Source organism: Ascaphus truei, chromosome 4 (genome assembly GCF_040206685.1).
Source record: "Ascaphus truei isolate aAscTru1 chromosome 4, aAscTru1.hap1, whole genome shotgun sequence".
NCBI classification, from domain to species: domain Eukaryota; kingdom Metazoa; phylum Chordata; class Amphibia; order Anura; family Ascaphidae; genus Ascaphus; species Ascaphus truei.
Window position 1 is genome coordinate 312,753,698 of NC_134486.1, and position 23,661 is coordinate 312,777,358.

At 40.5% G+C, this 23,661-nt stretch overlaps 1 protein-coding gene across 1 annotated transcript in view; it reads right to left on the minus strand.

The window, feature by feature from the left end:
• ZNF292 (zinc finger protein 292) overlaps window positions 1–23,661 on the minus strand; it is a 44,202-nt gene that overhangs the window by 10,183 nt on the left and 10,358 nt on the right. The window contains exons 2-6 of the mRNA XM_075597860.1: window positions 10,242–10,396; window positions 7,890–7,968; window positions 4,446–4,581; window positions 737–939; window positions 71–207 (exon numbers count right to left, since the gene is read on the minus strand). Coding sequence (XP_075453975.1) covers window positions 71–207; window positions 737–939; window positions 4,446–4,581; window positions 7,890–7,968; window positions 10,242–10,396 — 710 coding nt within the window. The remainder of the gene's footprint in view (window positions 1–70; window positions 208–736; window positions 940–4,445; window positions 4,582–7,889; window positions 7,969–10,241; window positions 10,397–23,661) is intronic.

Consider the following 23,661-nt stretch of genomic DNA (forward strand, 5'->3'; position numbering starts at 1 on the left):
AAGCCACTTATCCCGCCAATTAATTTGTCACCTTTGTTGGCTCCGATCAGAAAAACAAACAAACACTCACCAAGCACAGTCCATCTCCCCGTACTGCAGCTGGCGAGACAGAAATGCTGCACATAATATCAGAGCGGTTTTCTCATCCCCGTCGGACTCCAGATTACAGATCATGTCCAATGCGTCTTTACAATCTACTTTGGTGATCTATTAAAAAATAAATAAATGGATGGAACTTTTTCTGGTCAGTATACACATGTCCCAAGATAGATGAAAATGAGGCATTTCCCACAGCTTTTTTTTTAATCTACCATTAATCTCCAATGTCCCTTCCCATTAGCTGTAAATAAAAGGTTTATAACACCCATTACTACTTCATGGATACCTGCTTATGGCTACGCTTAGAATGCCGGCGACGTCACGTTCCGGTCGCTGGAAAAATCAAATTGAGATGACTTCCAGCGATCGGGGACAAGCAGTCGCGCTTACTGCAAGCGCACGCCACGCCGGCAATACATTTGTTTGAACATAACGTCGTATCGCTGTCGCCGGCACTATAAGCACAGCCTTACTCCCCTTCTACAAAAATCGACCGTCCATCACACGGAGGGCCTGTAACGAACATAATAATAATAATAATAATAATAATAATAATAATGCCTACGGGCCACACCCCTTTAGGAAAAAATAAATAAAAGCTATGTTTCTTTATAGTGTATTGGAAACACCAACTTACTTCTTCTATAAGTTTTATATTTGGTGAGGCTGCACAGAGGCAGGTCAGGTAGATTTGTTTGAAGTTGCCTTTTTTGCAGATATCGTGGTGGTCTGAACAAGTCTTCGCCAGGGAAGTTGCAGCCGCCACTTTGTCGAGTTTGAGAAGCCGCTTGATTCGCATCTCCAGCAGTACTGGACCCTCCAAAAGCAAGTACTCATCAACTGTTTTAAAAGAGAAATTTTTTTTTATTTTTTATTTTTTAGATACTGATCAGCATTAATGCCGAATAAAAATGAACCAATGTTGCAACTCTCTGAAAAACACAAAAGCTTAATTTCTTCAATGAGAACTAGAAGATAAAAAACTGTTACAAAGTAATCTCCAACTCTCCAATTAATTAACCGGAACATTATGACTCGCCCTTGAACATGAAATGTTCAGTCACAAAACACCTTTTACCCCTTTGTTATTCTCTTACATGAACCCCTTCTGTATCCCAACACATTCTGGTTGGTGGGCCATGTGATAACTACACAAGTCATCATATGGTCCCAGTCTCCACTTGATTTTGAGAGCAGAAGGGGGAAGACTCTTGGGTTCCAATCGAGACCTCAGCTCCTGTCCGAAAGCTGCGGTCTCGATCAGTTCTACATACGAGCACATTTAGCGGGATGTACATGAAGGCCCTTGGTGAACAGCGCATCATAAATGCACTGAAGAGGTTAAAGTGGAGCATTGAACAACGAACATTAAAGGTCAACATTTAACATTCAAATTAGTAAACAATTTACACAAAGTTGGCGTAAACACTAATGAGTGGAGGGAATGATGATAAATGCCACTTGTTATACACCCAGAAAAATAAAGTTGCATTCAGTTGGTGACACAAAATTAGTCAGCTTGTTAACATAGCAAATTGTGTTTAAGGTGTTTTCTCCAGTAGGAAGCTGTGTCGTAATCGGTGCAGCTTTTTGTTGGCCCATGTGACGCGGGAGCTTCAAACTTTAAAGCCCAGCTGCACCTACTACGGAGGCAAGTATATCCGGAAGCAGAAATGAATGTGGTTCAGCTCTGGAAACCCCTAGGTTAAGTAAGTGTGTGTGTATATGTGTGTGTATATGTGTGTGTGTGTGTGTGTGTCTGTATATATATATATATATATATATATATATATGCGTGTGCGTGTGTGTATATGTGCGTGTGCGTGTGTGTGTGTGTGTGTGTGTGTGTGTATATGTGCGTGTGTGTGCGTGCGTGCGTGTATAATATATATATATATATATATATATATATATATATATATATATAAATGTGTGTGTATATATAAATGTGTGTGTATACACACACACACACACGCTTGGATTGCTCCTTTAAACCTCAAAGTTTACCATATGTGTTTTGCATTAACAGAAGAATACATTTCATCTCACGGAAATGTCATATTTCCGTGAGTATGCAGCCCTGCGCATCAACCTTGAGCCCTTGCATGCAACACAATACTATATGATTAAATAAAATGAAAACCTTGGCATTCTACATTTTAATCAGTGCAATTATTTTAATTGAAATTGTGCTGGCTTTCCCAACATTGATGACCTTTAAAGCTTTCCATTTATACATAAAAAAAAAGTGGCACAAATGGCAGTAAAAGAGGGCGAGCTAAAAAAAACGATTTATTGCACACACAGGATCACACCGACATGTTATGCGCCGTTTTTTTTTTTTAGCTCACCCTCTTTTACTGCCGTTTTGTGGTGCGGTACTTTTTGGCTTTGTGCCACTTTGTCTCTGTCACCTATCCTGCGTGACGCACGCTTGGACCAATGTCCTGCAAGTTTGAAGATCATTGGATATCACAAACTACTTATTGTGAGTACAATTTCATTTACATTGGATGTTCTTGAAAATTTGGAGGTTTCTCTGTGTACTGGGACACAAATGACTCATCCTTTCTCGAGTGAGAGTCTAGTTCAGTACTATCCTCCTACAAGACTTACATATGCTTGTCTCTCATATACTTGCCTAGGGTCAGGTTTTCTAAGAAATTACTGATGTCTCATCATTGAAGGACTCAGTATTGCTTCAAAAGCTTTCTAAAAAGTTTTCTTCAAAGCTTCAGTGTATCCCACTCCCTTGAGCCCCAGCCATCCCTCGCAGGATAACTCTACCATTTATACATAAGACATTTGAACAGCACCACTTACTATCATGCTCTGCTACTTCATATCCCCCCCCCACCCGCCCTAAAAAAAAAAAGTAGGAGAAAAAAAAAAACTTAGCCACTTTGTTGCAGGATGAAACATGTACATCTAACTAATTTGTATGTGGCTTATGACCTGAAACCTAGAAGCAGCAAAACATTTTTGCCTTCTCCGTGGCTGTTTCAGTTTCATTATGACCGAACAGTAACATGCTCTCAACATTATTGGATATTTTACACCAAAATGAAATGCCTTCCCTAACCTTTAGGCTAAGGCCCCGCTCCCAGAGTCAGCGCACCTGCGCTGCTGACAGGCGGTGCGCTGAGATACACAGACCGCGATCTGCGGTCTGTAGGGAGCGGGAGCCGGAGCGGGAGGTGGGAGGTGGGAGGTTTGATCGGGAGGTGGGCGGGAGGTGGGCGGTTTGACAGGGAGGGGGGGCGTGGCTTGAGCGGAGGGACCTGCTACTCTCCCCCCCCTCCCTCCACGGACTCGGGCTGGAGCTGGAAGGTAAGTTTAAACACACACACGCAGGCACTCATTCATACACACACACACACACACACACACACACACACACACACACACACACACACACACACACACACACACACACGCGCGCACACACACACACAGGCAGGCACTCACGCACTCATACACACACACAGACAGGCACTCACGCACTCAGACACATACACACACAGACAGGCACTCACGCACTCAGACACATACACACATACACACACAGACACACACACAGAGAAAGGCACTCACCTGCTTTCACTCCACACTCCTCCCCGCTCCCCGAAGCCTCTCCTCCTCCCGCAGCCTCCCCTCCCCATTGGCTCACAGCCACACACGTCACGCGTCAAAGCTAGGAAACACCATTCTCTGGTGTCTCCAGCGTCTGACGCGCTACAGCGTGTAGTCAGCTGTGCAGCCAGGGGGGACCGGGACCGGCTCGCGAGGATTCCCCTGCTGGTGGGGAACTCGCGACCCACCGCCCGCGCCAACGAGCGCAGCGGGACCGAGGCCTTAGCATGCCACCAGACCCTCTGGCACTTTAGGGAAATCCCGGCTCCAGAGTTATTTGTAGTTTTTTTGTGCCGGTTTCGAGATGCACACAAAAACATTACAAATATGGTGGCGGACTAAAAGCATGGTCCCTGGGATCACCAATAGACGACGCAAACAGCGGGAGCTTTTTGAATCCCCCCAAAAAGACAAGGGAGATAACGATTTCAGCCTACCACAGCCAAACCAGATTTGGGACTGTATTCGTGAGATAGAGGACAGCACCTAAGACTGGAAGGAGTATACCCCGAGACTATTTCAAGGTTATCATACCTTAAACGCTCCAAAATACTGTTTGTTTGTGAGTTGTATTTATTCTTTTTAAATATATTTTGAGTTTATTCTCTATTACACGATTGTGTTTTTTCTTTTTCCTATTTCTTTTAGTGATTACTACACATGTCCATGTCTGATGTGTTTTATGTGCTTGTTGGATAAAGAACAATGCTTACTTTGATGCTGAGCCGGTGCTTCGTGGTTAAGGATCTTGTGCAGCACTGGGTCCTTCCACACTCCGGCTTCTTGAGAAACATTGTACAAGAGAAAAAGCTCCGGGCTGCCATTTTCAGTCAACATTTGATGAGCAGCCTTGGGAAGCGAAAGCAAAAAAGGAATACATTAACTTTAGTCTGACAGGTCAAATGACAAAAAACTTTCCCACTAAACAATATCCAAATAAGACTGCATTTTCTACTCTGTCATACTATTTAGGGCTCCAATTTCCCTCAGATGTATAGAAAACCTTACCAAACATACTTTATTTTACCTTTTCCAAAAGGTGAAAGAGGAATGGATGCATTTTCTTTGTGAGCTCTATGTACTAAGTATTCCTAGAAATTGGCCTTGTTGTAAACAAAAGAAACTCTTCAGGCAGCAGGTGATTGGGACTTTGTTGGCATATTCAAGCCATAAAAAAAGTGCAAGCAGGTGAAATAACCAACATTGCATAACCAACAAGAAAGGAAAGAAGTGGGATTGATGCTACCTCCCAGTCTGAAAATGGTGTTATTCTCTTCAGTTCTGCAAATGGCTTTTTATTTGGGGAGTTTGCTCACTATACCAGTTCGCATCTGTTTATTCCAAGTGAAATCTGATTTTGTAAGCACGAGGTCTAAACAAGCAGGATTTGGATCTGTGTGTGTACGGTTTGTTTACTGTTTTGTTTTTTTTGCTTCCCCTTTTTTAGTGTGATTGCCAAAGGTTCCCAATTACAATTTGCTAACTATACCAGTTGTCATCTGTTTATTCCAGGTGCCATCTGGTTTTGCAAGTGTGCTTTTAAAACCAGCAGGCCTTGAAACCCAGGGGTTGCCCACAGCATTGACACTAGCGTACACATCTGCTGCAATGTTTGGTGCTGTCCAGTGTAGTGGATGTAAGGCAGTATTGTTCCGTGATACATTCTGGGAGTTCAGGTACTTTTCCATCTGTAGGCACTTCTCTGTGTTGCAGGAGGAGATCGTTAGGCTGAACGATTAACGTTTTTGTGTATTCTCTTGCCTCATACAAGTACCATCTGAGAGGCCACCTTGTCTCAGAGGCATCCAAGGAGGAGAGCAGTCTGGACCACTGACCTCTAGCAGGCACAAGTGTTGCAGATTGCAGGCACATCCAGCAATCTGTGCCACTGCAAAACTACACTGCATTAGCAGGGCAGAACTGCACCACAGAGGTACCTTCTGTGGTGGAGGTGGTGGGATTGTTTTTAATTACTAAGAAGGAACCAGCAATGGAAATGGGATCCCAGGAAATGAACCTACTCCTCCTGGGGGATTCCATTGTAACTGGTATAGATTTGGGGGCAGGTAGTTAGGCACCGTACCGCCCTCTTCCCCTATCTGGAGATACAGCTCAGAGGGATAGGAGGCACAGTCTGGGAATTGTTAAGGCAGCAAGACAGGATGAAGAGGTAGATGTCATTGTCAACCTAGAAACGCACGATCTAGCTAGGAACGAAGAGATAGTAGTGCAGGAGATTAGGGAGTTAGGAATAGCTCTTAGGCAGGGAGAATCCTGTGTGTCTTTTTCAGAGGCATTATCAGTATATAGGGGTGGGGGAGGCAGAACTTAAATGTGTGGTTGAGGAAGTGGTATGAAGAGGAATTTGGATTTATTGGACAGAACGGTTCTACCTGGATGAATAAGGGTCTATATAAAGGAGATGGTCCACATCTATCTTGGACGGGAACCAGAATACTATGTGAACAGTTCATCAAGGGTTTGAATTAGCTGAGGGGGCAGTTAAACGAGTCAGAATAAATCCAACTACCTCCCCTGCAAGATGTAGTGACAGGGTGGGATATTAGAGCAGGAAACCTATTCAGAAGGCTGCTTAAGTAGGAGAAAGATCAATACCGGCAGAAGGTGATGTTATAGGGGAAACAAAAAGGATTTGGAAAAGCAGTAACAAAAACTTCAGGTCAATGAGTAGAAATCCTCATAGTTTGGGAAATAAAATCCCACAAGTAATTGCAATAATCACAAGGGACGACTTGTATATCGTGGACACAAATGAAAATCAGGACTGGGACATCGCTATACCAGGTTACACTATATTTAGGAAGGGAGGATGAGTTGCCCTTATGTGAAGAACGTAAAGGTCACTTCCGTACAAGGTACTGGAGATAGTTACAGGGGTGGTCTACAGACTTCCACGGCAAGAGGAGAAATTGGATAGGGTATTATTAAAGGACATCACGAAAATGTCAATTAAAAGGAGAAGTAATCATTATGGGAGCCTTCAATCTGCCAGATGTGGACTGGCATGTGTCTATTGCAGGTTAAGTCAGAAGCTGGGACATCCTGGATTCATTGCAAGGGTAATTTCTCAAGCAATGAGGTAAATCCTGGACATAATATTTACCAATGGGGACAGAATATCCGATGTACTTGTGGGTGAGAACTTAGGTTCCAGTGACCAATCAGTGTTGCTTAGTATAATTGATTAACACACATTCCCAGCTAGCTCAAACTCCTACACCCACCACATCATGAATACATATTTATGTCAAAAAAGAGTGCTACTGGGCGTGGCAAACGTATACAACAAAAGACAGGGGTGCCCAATGCTACATCAAATTGACAAAACATATATGGTAATGAGTACAACGTGCAAATACTTCAATAATAGTGGTCCGGACACATCGCAAGAAGAAATTACCATCATAGGACAAACATTGTCTCTCTGCTGGATTCCAAGAGATAAAAAATAAATAAAAAGGATGGGCACTTCTGAATTATTTTTGCCATCACGGTCCTAGTTTCACATCCACCCGTTAGCTCATGTAGAATACATGAGTAAAACCCATCCTTCGTGAGGCACAATGGAAGCTTCAATTGCAAGATTGTCTTGTTTCTTCCAAATGTGCTTAATCCCAACTTCCTTGTCCTATTGATTTCATTTCATTTGAAAGATTCCCATTCATTGCTACTTTTCAACTTTTTCTAGTTTTATTCCATTCATTGCAATCTTTGTAGAGTTGACACGTTTCTTGATCACTCTGGTCTTGCCGAGATTCATATGGAGGCTACTCTTCTCATATTGCTTGGCGAGTTTTCAGATTTGTTGCTCTATGTCTTTCTGGACTTGTGGCAAAAATAACCATGTCCTCTACAAATCCTATGTGACATGTATTCTCCGTTGATTTCTTTTTTCTTCACAATTTAATGTACACACACACACGTACACACACACGTACACACAGGTCCTCCTCTAAAGTGATCCATAGTAAGGAAGAGAGGTCTTATGTTATGTTCTATGTTTAACTCACAACTATAAATCTGTGATGCATGTAACCTGAAACCAATTGCACTCAAACAACAAAATAAGATTGCGATGAATATACAAAAGTGAATGTCACTCAGGTTGGTAGGGAAAAAAAATTCAAAACTCTTACCTTAATCGTGGATTGAAATGTTTCCCAACGATCATCGGGAAATTCATGTGGAAAACACAACAATAGTTCAATACAGCTTCTGCAAAGCAAAAATCAATGGTAAAATGTTAAGTCTGTCAGAGAAAGCGTCGCAGAAAAACAAGAAAGCAGTGCACACCCAAAGAGAGTCGGGGTCAAAAATGAGAATATAAAAATGAGTTTATTTAGAAAACATGCTAATAAAGAGGTACAAAGGCTCTCCTACGCGTTTCATACCAGTGGGTACTTTATCAAGGAGTAAAAAACAGCGGTTCCTTCAGTCCCTTTAAAACCGGCTGTGTGACGCTTCGAGACGAAAACGTCATGACGTCACATGTGCCACGAGTGCACGTGCGAGCCTGTACACACCACCCGACATCAAACGTCCCCCGCGGGAAACGAGGCGCACACAGCACAGGGAAACCAGTGCAATGATAAACCAGCTTTAAAGGGACTGAAGGAACAGCTGTTTTTTACTCCTGGATAAAGTACCCACTGGTACAAAATGCGTAGGAGAGATTATTATTCACCCCCTTTTTGGCCTTCAGGGGATACCTGTTTTATTTGCCAAGAACATACTCCTCACCTTGCAAAATAATTATCTTTGATGATTACGTGACATATTCACCCACCTATCTATGGAGTTTTCCGTTTATTTCTAATGAAGATTTCATGAATCTTGTTCCGGTGCTTGAGCACCCAGTTAACACATTTTTTGTACACAGAGAAAGCTTTGAACTGAGTTATTAAACCTCAAGAGATCAAGGATAATGCATAGCAAACTCTTCAAGACAAGTGAACGCGAGTGCTAGTAAACCTAGAATGGCTGATAATGCAACACTTGTCTGACACACACACACACACACACACACACACACACACACACACACACACACTGCTGCTTTAAGAAAAAATGCCCACAACCGATATTGCAATAAACATTACTCAACCATGTAAAACTGTAGTGCCATTTCTACACTTTGTTTTGTAATTCATGACACGCGTTATTGTTTTTCAGGGCTATTTAATTTATATGTTGCTAGAATGTTGATGTGCTGTACTATACAGTCAGACACAAAAGGAGGTGGCAGCAATTGGTTTAATCGTTAATTTTAAGTAGGGGATAAAGGATGCGCCAATAAATAAAAATAATCCCATTTCCTAAATATTCTTTACCAACATTTATTTCCAAGATAAAACTTAGAAATATATTAGGATTTTTAAAACCTTCAAAAACCAAGATTTATCCCATTCAACATAAAACTATGTTGTATTTTGGTCCCAAGTATGCGTTCACATCTCACTTCTAAAGCACAAGGCATCTGCAACACTACTGCAAAAATTCCAAGCAACGGTGTTGTGTCACACAGGGAAGTAACGTGACCATGCAGTATGTTTAAAGAGTGGATGTCTGTACAGGTGGCTTGGGAGTATCTGCAGAATATTTAACATTTACACAAAGCTCGTAAACATTTTGAAGTAAACACGGCTACCATTTAAATTTCTCTCATTCCTGGCGTAGGAAACAGGCAGAATGTTTCAAGCAAATAAAAGTATTTAAATAGATATTTTTTCCCCCCCACACCTTTCAGGTTTCAAGTCATCAAATGCTTTAGCTGTTTTTTTTTACAAAAGTTCATTTTTTTGAGCAAAGTAATAGTCATTGGGTATTTCAGGGGTCTTTGCAATTATAACAAGTTTTCCTTTTTTATGATAAGTCTGCTAGCTGAACCTTAGACAAAAGTAGGGTATTAACACATTCCATGTAGATTTGTTAAATGAGCATAGTAATTATCAAAGCAACATTAGCATAACCACCACTAGTGGAGGAAAACCATTTGCTACCGACAACGAATTTCATGGGCCCACTTGAACAGGAGTTTTTAGAATATATATATATATTTATATATATATATATATTTATATATCTATATATATATAGATATCTATATATATATATAGATATCTATATATATATAGATATCTATATATATATAGATATCTATAGATATATAGATATATATAGATATATAGATATATATAGATATATAGATATATAGATATATATAGATATATATAGATATATATAGATATATATATATATATATATATATATATATATATATATATATATATATATATCTATAGTGTTTTTCCTACCCCCATTTAGAGGTGCATTTTCTCTAGGAAAAAATAAATGGTACATTTTTTTTTTTTAATTATTAATGCCTAAAAATATTTTTTCATTTTGCCACTATGTCCACAGTAAGAAGAGTAAGACATTATGTTTAAATAACACCCAAATCTTTGCTGATTTGGAGTGGTCATACTTACAAAGCGAGCCGTTCCAGCACTAAGGCTACATTCTCACACTCCGAGGTAAGGTATGGTCGTGCTTTAGCATAACTTTGGATGGCCACAGTATAGACTTCCAACAGCGCCAAAGAGTCTTCAGGTGCCTTCCACTTCTCTGCATACTCAAGAAGAGTCTGTAAAAACAAAAAGCAGTGGTCAATTTAACACCTTTGCCAAAGGAAATTGACCAAAAAAAAAGTCCACATTCATGGATAACAAATCGATATTTTGCAAAGTTTAACAAAGTAAAGCTATCCATATGGAGTTGCAAAGTTTCTTCTTACTAAACTAAGCATAGGGATTTTTCCCTGGGTCGACATTTTGGATTCTGGCAATCTGGAAGCTGGAGTTTGTAGTACTGTTTTATGATAACGTATTTAAATAATGCTGTTACACCCCTTTGTCATCATTCACTGGGGAGGTGTCTTAGAGAAAGCGGTAGAACAGCAGCGTGCCTACTTAGCTGTGGGGTTTAATGCTTTGTTTATCATTCATTCAAAAGAACTAAAATACATACATTTAAGAAGGAATTTACTCAGAAGTACAGAGCATAATAATAATTTTTTATTTTTTTTAAAAATCAAGTACAGAATACCTGAAGACATTTGGAACAAGTCTACCTTTCAGTGCCCAGTTAAATTAAGTGTGTTTGAAGATCAACTACAAAATAGAGTTGGACCAGAAGTTTGGGAAGAACGCTCTGAAATGCATTTCCCTTTCTTCCATCAGATGAACTGCTACTCTAATATACCAGAGATCTTTTTTTTATATAACAGAATGACAGTAGAAAGCAATTCCACACACGAAGCTCAAATCATTTGTTTAACCCTAAAGAAGTTTATGTTGAGTGACGGTAACACATTAACATTACAGTCACTTTGATTGATGTCAGAGCCCCAGAGGCATGTAAATGCCAAATCTCTCCAGCGGAACGGTCTTGGGCTGGGACACTAGGGGGCCAGACAAAATACAACATTTAATCAGTGTCTTGCAGGGAGAAACAGTGTTTTCGAGGAAGGGGTTACCATGGAATTTGGGGATATATATTGTTTACCAAGAGCCGCATCTCTTATAATAACTGGTGCTAAGCGGCACTTGTTTATTTTATTGCGATCATTTTCTTTTAGCTTATTAAACCACAAGGATTGTGAATTTGTGACATACAAAGAGCTCTGGTAGACATATTGGCCCTGGAGAAAAGCAGATTGGATGTAGGTTGTGACATCTTTAAAGCAGACCAACAGAGTTGCTGACAGATGAAACATTAGTTTAGTTTAAAGAGCTTTCGAAACCTCCCAGCTTTCCCTTTCTATTCTGAAGAATTATTGCTAAAAAAATTTTTTAAAAAATAAACCCGTGTGTTTAGGGACCATTAAAACCAGCTGTCATTTCTATTTTTGAAAACTGCTTTATATATTAGTCCATGGCAATGACAAACTTTTAGGCACTGCATTCTTTTCTCAATTCTCCATGCAATCTCAAGACAGTAGGCCTTGGATATCTTTGAATATTTGTCACAGGTGCACTTTTGGGCCTACATTTGCAAAGCTATCATAACATTAGTAAAGTTAGGCAAAACACTACAACCGTAGAGACTGTTGCAGGATTTAGTGCCTTCTTTTTCTAGCTGCTTTAAAGAGGTCTACAATGGGAAAGCATATATAAATATTGTGCCACATAAATGGGATCTGAATTTGACGGAGATCATTCAAGACATATTAAAGCGGGAAGGAGAAAGAAGAGTGCAAAACGTATTAAGAAGATAGCAGGGAAATTCAATAATAAATGGAGCAACAAAAAACCGCAAAAGGGTAAAAATGAACAAATGTAGGTAACAAAAAAAATAAAAAGCTCCTCCACCCCACAACCCCCCCCCCCCCACCCCCAAAACTAAAAAACATGCTCTGAGAACCGACCTGACTATTGTTTAATCAATCCAAATATTGATCCACAGATGTGAAGAATATACTGTATTATATCAGTAATAGCTGATATTTAACCAAATTATGAGCAGATTGTTTAGTACACAAACTCTAAGACTAAATCGTCAGACTTGTGTCAACATATTTGAAAGCGAAATTACTCATTCATACAATATATATATACATATATATTTTAATAACAAAAGAAAACACAATTGAACACTATTAGTGCCAAATGGATAAAGTGCCAATGGTGCCAGAGACGTCTGGCCCACGGTTACGCCAGAGATCGTACTACAGCCCATAATAAAATATATATATATGTTTTTAGCGTTACAGATAAGGTCAAAAGCTTAATTGGAAAATAACACAACAGAAAAATTACTACGGTCAATACTTGTACCCGTATTTCCTCGATTCTAAAACGCACCTTTCCCCCCCCCCCCCCATGTCTGAAATTGGGACGCGTCTTAAAATCGATGTTTAAAAAAAAAAAAACACCACAAAAAAACACAGTCTGTAAGTGATCACTGCCGGAGCAGGGATGCTTGGCAGTCTTACCTGGCTCCGACCACGATCCCCTTCCTCCCACCCCCATCCTGAGACTCTCGACGGTCTTGCGGGCAACTGTTAACGGGACCGGAACGGCAGAGGGAGCGCAACAAGATGGCGGAAGACAACGTAAGCATCGAATGAATGACGGAATTACGTTGCCGACAACCCCAGTGCAGCTCCCATAGTGCTGAGCAGGAACCCTGTTTTAGTGTGGTGCAGTGCTTGTATGGATAAATGTATGCTATTGTCAGCTAGTAAAAACATTTTTTTTTCTGCACATTTAATGTAGTGTTTCTTCCCCTCAAATTTTTGTTTTTTAAATTAAAATCAAGGGTGCGTCTTAGAATCGAGGAAATACGGTATATTCACATAAAATTGTCTATTATTTTTGCAACAGAACCTGGAAGAAAACAATGAATTATCATTAAGTAATCTAATCAGAAATGGCTTTTTAGATCAGGGGTATTTCCCAAAAGCAGTGTTAGATATTCAAGACAAATGATGCAGAGCAGTTGTCTATGCCCATTATCAGTGTTTGACAAACCTATACATTTGCACGCCCCGGGTGAGTGGATTTAACATCATGGCGAGCTCCTATTGGCCCAAGCAGCACACGTGTGGTACTAGGTGGCGAGTAGATTTTTTTTGTTCGGCGAGTAGATTTTTTGGTAATTTGTCGACCACTGCCCATTATCAATAGAACACTCTTACAAAGCAAGATTGGTTGTATAATTACATCAGAATACATATGCACAGATGGAGGTGTAAGGCTAAGGCCCCCGGTATCGACGCTGCATGCACGCCTGCCAGGCTGGGGGGGGGGGGGGAAGAGATGGGGGGATGACAGGGGCATGATGTCACCTGGCAGGTTTGCCCTCATTGGCTAAACCGCCGGGGGGCCTGGCCAGCGCTGTCGCCAGTTTTATGGTCTTCAGAAAAGTCTGGCTGCGCAGCACGGCAGCCAAGGTTGGTAGCGGGCCCGGCCCTATTGAGGGGCGGTTCTTGTCCCTGCAGCGCACACCATAGCGTGCGTGCTGCAGCAGGCACCGGGGATCTAGCCCAGGATCTAGGAAGCAAAACATTCAAAGAACCCTAAAAAAAGCAGCTCTACAATGGAACCATTAGGATGTTATGTGCGGTCAAAATGAGTGGACGAAGTCCTTAAAGCAGCACAAATGGAGAACTCCGTAATGAGCACACTTAACAACACACTGATTTTCTGCAAGGCTCACCGATTTAACATTGTTGTTCACATAGACTTAGATGGGGTCTCACTGACGTCTATTAGTCTGGTTCAAAAAACCCAAAACCTCATTACAAATGAAAAAATAAAAAAAAAGGTAAAGAATCCGCCACAAGAGTGCTCAAGATATACTGCTCAACCCCGTTATAGCGCGATCTGCTACAACACGGATCCACTTATAACGCGGTCTAAACGTGGCTCCCGATTTAAAAACACCTCCATTTTTTTTATTAAACATGCAATGCTTTAACCTGGTTAAAACGCTGTCTGATTCCGTGGACCCCAAGGACCATGTTATAACGGGGTTCAGCTGTATATAGATCTATATATATCAAACACAGATAGTGCCGCAGTCAAATCACTTCTTTAAGTCTTAAATCACAAAAAACAGAAATCAGGGATCAAAGTACCCCCTGGTGGTGCTAAAGAACCAAGATATTACAAACACCCAAAAAGAAGAAAAAAAGGTCCCGTATAAAGCACTCAAAATTGATGGAAAAAATAAAGATGAATTTTATTAATAACACAGAAAAAACTAAAATAAAAAATGTAAAATAACACCAACTGCCAAACTCCTAAATAAAAATGCTGCAAAGAATAAACAAATATATATATATTTAGGCGTTTAGCGGTTGGTGTTATTTTACATTTTTAATTTTTGTTTTTTCTGTGTTAATAAAATTCATCTTATTTTTTTCCATCAATTTTGAGTGCTTTATACAGAACCGTGTGTGTGTGTGTGTGTGTGTGTGTGTACACACACACACAGATATAAATCGCTCTATAGCTATATCTGTCTATACCTATATCCAGTGGTTGACAAATCACCAAAAAATCTACTCGCCACCTAGTACCAAACGTGTGCTTCTTGGGCCAATATTTACTCTCCCGGGGGTTAAATCCACTCGTCCGGGGCGAGCAAATGTATAGGTTTGTCGAACACTGCCTATATCTATAGAACACCCACAAGCTCATATAGAACCCCCAAAATAACCACAACATATATATAAGCGCATAAGTGTCACAGAGGAGTGCTACTGAGCATGGCAATATTCATTTAAAACCAGAGACAAACATGAAACACAGAGCTCAATGCACATCCAGCGAAACTTTATACACGGTACAGTGCCTAAATATACATGTATTGATATCTATTAAATAAAATGGTCAGTAGCACTCCTCTGTGACACTTATACGCTTATATGTTGTGGTTTTTTTGGGGGTTCAATATGAGATTGTGGGTGTTCTATATGTCTTACAATTCTTGTTCAGCTAGTCTTAGCTGATTGGTGGGTGGCAACCTCCTACCTAATTTAAGCTCACCCCTTCCCACTTTTAAATGGTTAAAAGCTCACTCCATAGCATCTCCCACTCTCAGGGGAACTTGCTTGCTTGCAGTGTGATTGTGACAAATCTAATACAGAGTGCTTTTCCTGGTAATGTACAGGTTAATAAAAGCTTAAATCAGACTTAGAACTTTGCAACTAATTTTGACAGATTTATTATAAATCATTCTTCCTGGCAATGCACAGGTTATTAAGAATTTATATTAGTGTAGGGACCCTTGAGGTGTGGTCTGCCGTGCAGTGGCTCAGGGGCTTACAACAATTTGGCCAAAATGTTAAACTAAAAGACCATTTTATTTAATAGATATCAATACATGTATATTTAGGCACTGTACCGTGTATAAAGTTTCGCTGGATGTGCATTGAGCTCTGTCTGTGTTTCATGTTCGTCTCTGGTTTTAAATATACCTATATCTATCAACAACAAAAATCACACATTAAAATAGCTTAGGAAAGCATACATTTGTTTAATACTATGTTGAGAGAAAACAACAGTACAAGGAGCATAAAAATATGTCTCTAGAAAAAGCAAATGTTTGTCAACCATTACTACGATAATTGAAAGATATCGGTGGTGTTTTTAAACCAGTGGGAAAATAGTGTTGGAGCTCAATTTGTCAGGTTTGGAGACACCGACACCAGCATTAGAGTCAACTGCTCTGGTTCTACCAAAAAAATCCAAAGACCTATTCTTAAAAAGTCATTCATAGGTTTATCGAGAGGAGTAATCACAGAGATTTAGAAATTCGGATTGAGATCAGGGATCCAGTTGATTCTGTGCCAACTGCATCTAAAAATTAACAAATAAAACTAGAGAGAATATTTAAAGCCGCAATCATGCCTGATATTTCTTTCTAATCTGGCCCCCCTTCCAGAAGAAAGTATTTATATTGCTTTTCTTTTGCCTCTCTCATGGGTATAGAGTCTTTGACAATAATTTTCTCAACACTGTTAAATCTGGCTTTGGCACACTTTGTAATATTATGTGGCACTAAGTGAGTTTGTATCGTACAGACGTATTTATTGAGGCTCCTGTAATCTGTTTAAAATGCATATAATTAACCCAATTGGCAAATAATTTGCTGGATTTTTTTAAATATTCTTTGTCTTGCTTATTCTTCAAGATTTCAGGTTTACCACTTGGGTTTATTACTTTTAATTTTCTTGAGATGTGTCCGTTTCCTTTTGCCTAAATTCCGATTTCTTTTATTCCTCAATATTATGAGACTTCCCCTTCAATATTAGATCACAATTTGGGGTTTTAGCCACGTTTCACGTGTTTGGAAACAGTACATGCATCGGGGAGATGGCGACATTCAACATTACTTTGAGGATTTTAAGGACGTCAGTTATGGATGCCGTGAAGACCTTTTCATTTATTGATTTGTTGGCATTTGACGTTTTATTTCACATAGAGGGGGGCTGCTGCTTTATATTTGTGGTGATATTTGAATGAAAGGGGCTATAATTACCTGTGGCACCTTTAGCTGCACATTTTATAAAAAAAATTTGGGAGTTATACTCTTCCTATAGTTAGAGTTTTGCGCATTTTAAAGTCATAGCAAAAACATTTAACATTTCGTTATTGTAAAGTATTAGTAAAGCTTAAATCATGCTGGTACGACAGACAAACTATAACCAAGCAAATAGGGAGTGCTGTGAACTTTAACTGAACTAGGGATCCAGAAAATTAGCCATTTCGAATTTTTGGTTATAAACACTTCAAGGTGTACTCCTCATGTTTATATGCATTGTAGATAACCCTTTGTAAAGAAGATTAGGGAAAGGCCAATGATTAAGGAAGTGGAATGACCGATTAGGGCTAATTAAACAAAGCCTCACCTATGTTAAATGCACTAACAAAATGGAAAGACTGATTTTTTTTTTTTTTTACATAGAAGTGGTTGCACTCAGTCATGTTAAAGCAGCAATCCAAGCTGCCGTCCCCGTTTTTTGCATACACTTTACGATACAGTGTGCAGTCTCAGAGACACCATGCTGTTATAACTGCCCCTCTCCATCCCAGTTACTATTCAAAGAGCAGGAGGCATGTCAAAACTTTTCAGAGACTTTAGTCTACTTTCATTCTTGCACAGAGCTACCGGTAAGAGATGACTCAATGTGAGCAAGAAAAGGAGACTGAGAAATTGCACAGATTTGGAAAGATGGGAATCGCTGTAGTGAGTATCTATGTACATATTATGTGCATAAGAGTTTTGTGCATTATAATCAGCATCTGCCTAAATACAAATAGAAATTTCACTGGGGTTGTCAGGATTCCTTAATCCCCCCCGCCCCGTGCTTAATATACGATCCCAACTTTGAGCATTACTGCTTGCCAACTGCGGTTCGATTGCTTTTAATCATCATTCCCGAACATCTGCAGGATTATTAGTGGATATGGTGATTCCCCTCCTACCAGATATTCTTACCTACATATGAAAGTTGCAAAATATTGTCAGCTATGGACAGTCTCTTCAGAGTCAATAGCTGTTTATTTCCCCTCCCCTGCATTAAATCTCCTTTCTAATCTTTCAGTGCTGAAGGATCATCCAACACCAAAAGGAGTTAGCAGAGGAAGGGGTTGTCTCCTACTTAACATTTATTAACTAGGACAGAAGCACAGGCAGGTACATGGCCAGCTCTTGAAGAGGAAATCTAGTTGTGTCTTTCACTCATTCAAGTGTAGGTGTGTCACGCTCACGCCCCCACTGTTCACTCTTCAAGACCCTTTAACAGTACAGACTGATGTACTGTAGGCCAGCAGCAATAACGACAAACATGCTCTGTAGAGTTTCAGGAAGTAAACGGCTGATGAATTACAGCACGCTTCTGGGGACTATAAAAACGGCTAGGTGAGTACCTTTAAGTCACCTTGGAAAAGAGCTTGCGCTCGAAACGCGTTGGTGGGGGGCTCTGTACCCCGTAATGATGCTGTTATTTTTGCAATAATCCATTAAATAATCACTTTTAATGGGCACACGCTCCCTTGGATATTCATTCATTTTTTTGTTCCTGAATTGTTGGTGCCTGCTTTTTCCCATTGTCTTTCTTGTCAGCATATTGAAAAAACGGAAGCACACTCCCCACTGTGGATGAAGTTTGAACAATCTGGATGATACATTCTACTCAGAGTGAGTTATTTATTTCACTTGGACATTCTCCATTCCGATATATTATGTTGGGTCACTTTATTGTGAGGTCCCTTACTACAGTGCTTGTGGGGACCCTAGTCCACTAGTCGGTTTATTATGGAGTTGTGATTGTTCTGAATACTTTGGGATATATCCCTTATTCTTCTACTGGGGAGTACACATTACAGGATTCTTCAATCAAGTGTATTTTAAACTAATAGGCTTTTTTTTTTAGAGCACCACACACCTGTCTTTTTTCTGTAGAGCATAACTGACACAATGCAAAGCAAAAATAAGCACCCATCATGAATGTCATTTTAATTATATTGGTAGCCTACCAAATAAGTGCAGTGTCTGATTTCAAATCAAAGATGCACTCAAGAGTTATGAGCCATAGATACCAAAAGCATTGCAAATACAGGGATGTGTATTTTAGGGACATTATACACCAACTTAAAGGCCGCCATGTTGGAAGGTGACAGAAAATACTATTGATAGACACGAATACTAATTGATGCCAACCACAAAACACCAGTGACCTCAAAATTCCAGTGTTTCTGCTTTAAATTATGCAGTCTCAGTTATGAGAAAATATAAATATGCAGTTATAGACTGTGCAAAACTAAATTTTCTTTTCCAATTTTAGCGTCGAACCCACACATCATTATAAAGTCCTCCTGCAAGTCCCGGATTGTAGAAAAGCAGTGATGGAAAATATTTCAGGACTCAAACTGGCAATTGCAAATCTTCAAGACCTGCTCATTAAAACAGCACCTTTCAATGCATGTCCGGGAACAGGATTGTATATTTTCTGTACATTTTTTCTGCTCTCACACTGCCAGCTCTCCCCAGGGAAAGTTGCATGGTTTCCCCCTGTTCCAAGCAGCCAGTGCTCCTGTGTATATTGCAACATAGTTGTTACATATTACTTTTTCCTCATGCCACTAGTCTGTTGCCCTGGCAACCTTCCAATGCTCAGCTTGAGATTGGTTTAGCCCTCTCCCCCTGTCCTTCTCTGTATATTGTTATGCCCCTTGACTTGTTCCTTTCTGGAAAGGAAAGTGTGCTCTCTCTTTTCAACAGCAGCCAAAGTGAGTAGACCTCTTCCACTGCTCTCTTAGGCTGCGCTTATATAGTGCCTGGCGACGCGACGGTGCTCAAAAACGAATTAATTGAATCCGTCGCATGCGCTTATAGTAAGCGCGACAGAGCGACATCACAATCAAAAATTTGGAAGCCAGTGAAATTTGATTTTTTTTTTTTTAGAGACAGTTGCCACATGTGACTGTCTCTAAACCAATCACAGAGCGCTGCCCTCCTCCTTGGTGACGTCACTGGCCTTGTCACCAGCGACGTTGCTTAAAACTAAAGTTTAACTTTCTCCAGTGGCGACGGCATCGGTCGCATTGCCGGCACTATAAACCCGGCCGAAGGCCTCGTTCAGGGTGGCAGAGACAGGAGGTGGGGGGCGCGCGTCCACGCGTCCGTCTGCTGGGCGATGTGTGCACATCATCCCCAGCCGACCTTTGCTAGCGTTGAGGAGGCGGGTGTACAGACCTCAGCTTAGGGATGGGTGTTGCTCTGTTCAAATCATTTTCAAGAATGATTTGATTGGCTGCCGAAGTACCATTGACGCTGCTGCAGCTTGAAAAAACAACTTGAGTTGTTTATGCAAACTGTAGCAAGCGTCAACTCCGTACTTCGGCGACAGGGTAGCTTCTACCCTGACAACCGCTATTGACTTTAAATACTTTGTTTCGAACGTGCACGCGCACGTAGCAAAGCAGGCGAACGAGGCCTTGGACCTCGTTCAGGGTGCCGGCTTCAGAGGGGGGGCGTGCTTACGTGCCGGCCGGACGTTGGATACAAATTGTTTCAACTGAATAGCAGTTGTCAGGGTAGCAGCTGCCCTGTCACCAAAGTACAGAGTTGACGCTTGCTACAGTTTCAATAAACAACACAAGTTGTTTTTTTTGAAGCTGCAGCAGCGTCACTGGTACTTCGGCAGCCAATGAAATCATTCTTGAAAATGATTTCAACATAGCAACACCGATCCCTAAGCTGCCGTCTGTCGCCCCGCCTCCTGAAAGCTTGAAAAGGTCTGCTGGGGATGATGTGCACACATCGCCCAGCAGACTGACGCTCGCACACGCGAACGCCCGCCCTCCAACTCCTGTCTCTGGCACCTTGAACTCAGCCTTAGAAAGGAACTCCTTTTTATCTTCCCCTCAGAGAAGCACTTCCTCTCACAAAGAAAGCACCTTCATCTCACAAAGGCTAAATTCTCCTCACAAGAGACATTTCCTATCATAATCTACATGCAATACTTTTATATATTTCTGTTAACTCCACTCAATAAAGTTGAAGAATATAGACGAACTTTGTGTGCTTTAAAAGGGGACGAGTTTATGCTACATAGACTAACATGACACAAGCGAGCCTGGGTCCAGAATAATGCACCTTTCCCCAAAGTCAGGTATGCACCGTAACCTATTAAAAAGGACCATAGACTCAATAGATTTGGGCACGATCGCACGGAAGCTCCCATCGCCTTCAATAGCAGTTTCCGTGTCAAAGTGGCCAAATTGGCACTATTGCAGTTTAAGGACTAACCTACTTAGACTTCCATGGCTACACAGCAGACAAAATCATATAGAGTAGCATTTCCTGCCTGTCGAAGCTACATAAAATAATAAGAAAAAAAGGCATTGCTATGACGCACAATATTAATTGGCAGTTGCAGGCTACATACATTTACAGCGTATGAAACGTGCAAACACATGGCCAATAGCTTCAGTAGATTGGGTGCAGGTTGGACGATCCTTGTCCACCAAAACCAGATCGGAATGAAATATAAATTATAAATTATATATATATATATATTCCACATCACTCCAGGGAACAAAAAAATAGAAAATATTTAATTAATGCATCAAAGCAAGTACAAAATCAGCAGTGACATTTCAGACCCTAGGGGCCCTTATTGTATTATAATTTCCTGTACTGTACTTAGTAAAGTGCCAAGAGCATTGTGGGCGCTATATAAAAGTTATACATACCTAAAAAAATACAGTTCCAGGTAAATGCTTTAATTTGTAAACTCGCACAAAGACAAAACTCACAACATTGAGGCAAATATGCCGTGTGCTTGTTTAACTGTTTGGCTGCTGAGGGGGGAGGGGGGGGCGTACACACGACGACACAGCAACGCATTACAATGCACACCTGGCAATAACAAATTAGGATGAGTAAAATGAAATAGAATAAAACAGACCAAGTAATTAAGACAGAAAAAAAATAACATATAAGATTTACATTATCGTACACTAACAAATATACACGCACACTGACTAATTTAGCAATTCCATTAGATATGAGAAGACAGGCTCACAAATATTGCAGCAAACAGTGACAATGTTAATCAATTGCTTGCGCTTTTAGTAGGCAAAATATATTGGAAATGCAATAGTGCAAGTGCATTGCAGAAACACTTGCTACTGTACCCTCACTGCTATTGTTATATTCTGTTTTATAATCTGTTATACCAAAGAAAGCAAAAAACAAAGAAGCCCAGTGCTACTTCAATATGACAAAAATACACAGTGAAATACCTATATAGTCTCTTGAAAAAGGGTCATTTAGTTTAACCCTTTGGCCAAAGCGTCTTAAGCCTGCTGCCCAGTAGCACTCCTTTTGACACAGACACAGACATGTAATTTGGGGGGGGGGGGGGGTTTCTAGAGCTTGCTGGGTATCTGTGTGTTTATTAACCTTGTCCAGCTGGTCTCAGCTGTTTTTGGAGGATAGTGGCTCCTCCCCCCACCAGGGTTAAAGCGCGTCCCTCCCCACTTTACAAGTTGGAAGGTCAGTTTCATTTTGTTGGGTTACGACAGATCAACTGTGATCATTCTTCTAATTATAGAGGTAAATAAATTATTTAACTCTGGTAGTGTTAGGGCCTGCTAATGGTCATGACTTGAAAGTAGCAGCAGGCTTAAGAAACTTCAGCCAAAGTGTTAAACCTACATGGAAGACTGATAAACAAGTTGCAATGCTTGGGATTAGACTACAGATTCAATCATTAGCTTTCATGTCATATCCCAGAGGGGCAATCACTCCCAGATCTCCTCCTAGTAATTCATTTCCCCACATGGTCATCGTCTGAAAAGTGATGGCAATTTACATAGACTGTATTTAAAGCTACTCGCCTTACTGGAACGGAGATAAACCAATGGCAGGGACATGTTAAAAAGGGTTAAAACTGTTCGAGTGGCACCTGTTACAAATACCCATGACGTATTATTTCATTGTTTAAAATCAACAAACTTTAAAAACCATATTAAAAACACAAAACTCAAGGTTTTTCTTGTAGCTACATCATTTGGTGTAATGTCACTTTGCACTGACCACAATGTTTATGAAATCATTCAGAAAAAAAAATTACGCTGAAAAAAAAATGAAGGGTACGCTGCCTGACATGCATTTTTCCCCCACCCAAGTAGATTGTTACATCTTTCTTTTGCCCCAAATGAGCCTTTCTTGATAGGTATTCTCTTCTCTTACCCCCGACTGCATTCCTTGTGAGGTCTTCCAGAAGACTGATTACCTTTGAGAAATGTTAATATCAAAATGAAAATCTGACAAACACAAACGAGATATGCAACATTCCATGAGCTTTCCGGCCCAAACAGTCTATTAATGATTATACTGTAACTCCAATGCATAGTGGGACCCGTACCAGCAAGTTCCAGGTAATTACCCATCAAAGGGGCAATCTTGGACCGAACAAGTACTAATGGCAGTGTGCAACTGATATCTTTCATACCAAAATCTGATATCAATACAATAGTTTTAAATAACTTTTTGGAGTTAATTTGTAAATATTAGAAGCGGAGACTTGGGAGGGGTTTGATTTGCTTAAGCTCAGGGGTGGCCAACTCCAGTCCGCAAGGGACACCAACAGGTCAGGTTTTAAGGATATCATGGCTTCAGCACAGGTGGCTCAATCAAGGACGGAGCCACCTGTGCTGAAGCTGGGATATCCTTAAAACCTGACTGGTTGGTGGTCCTTGAGGACTGGAGTTGGCCACCCCTGCGCTAGCTACTACCTTGTGTGAGGTCCCTGAGTATCTAACAAGATTTTACACAGGCAAATCCTCCTCTCCCCCAATAGATTAGAATAATGGAATAATTTGACCA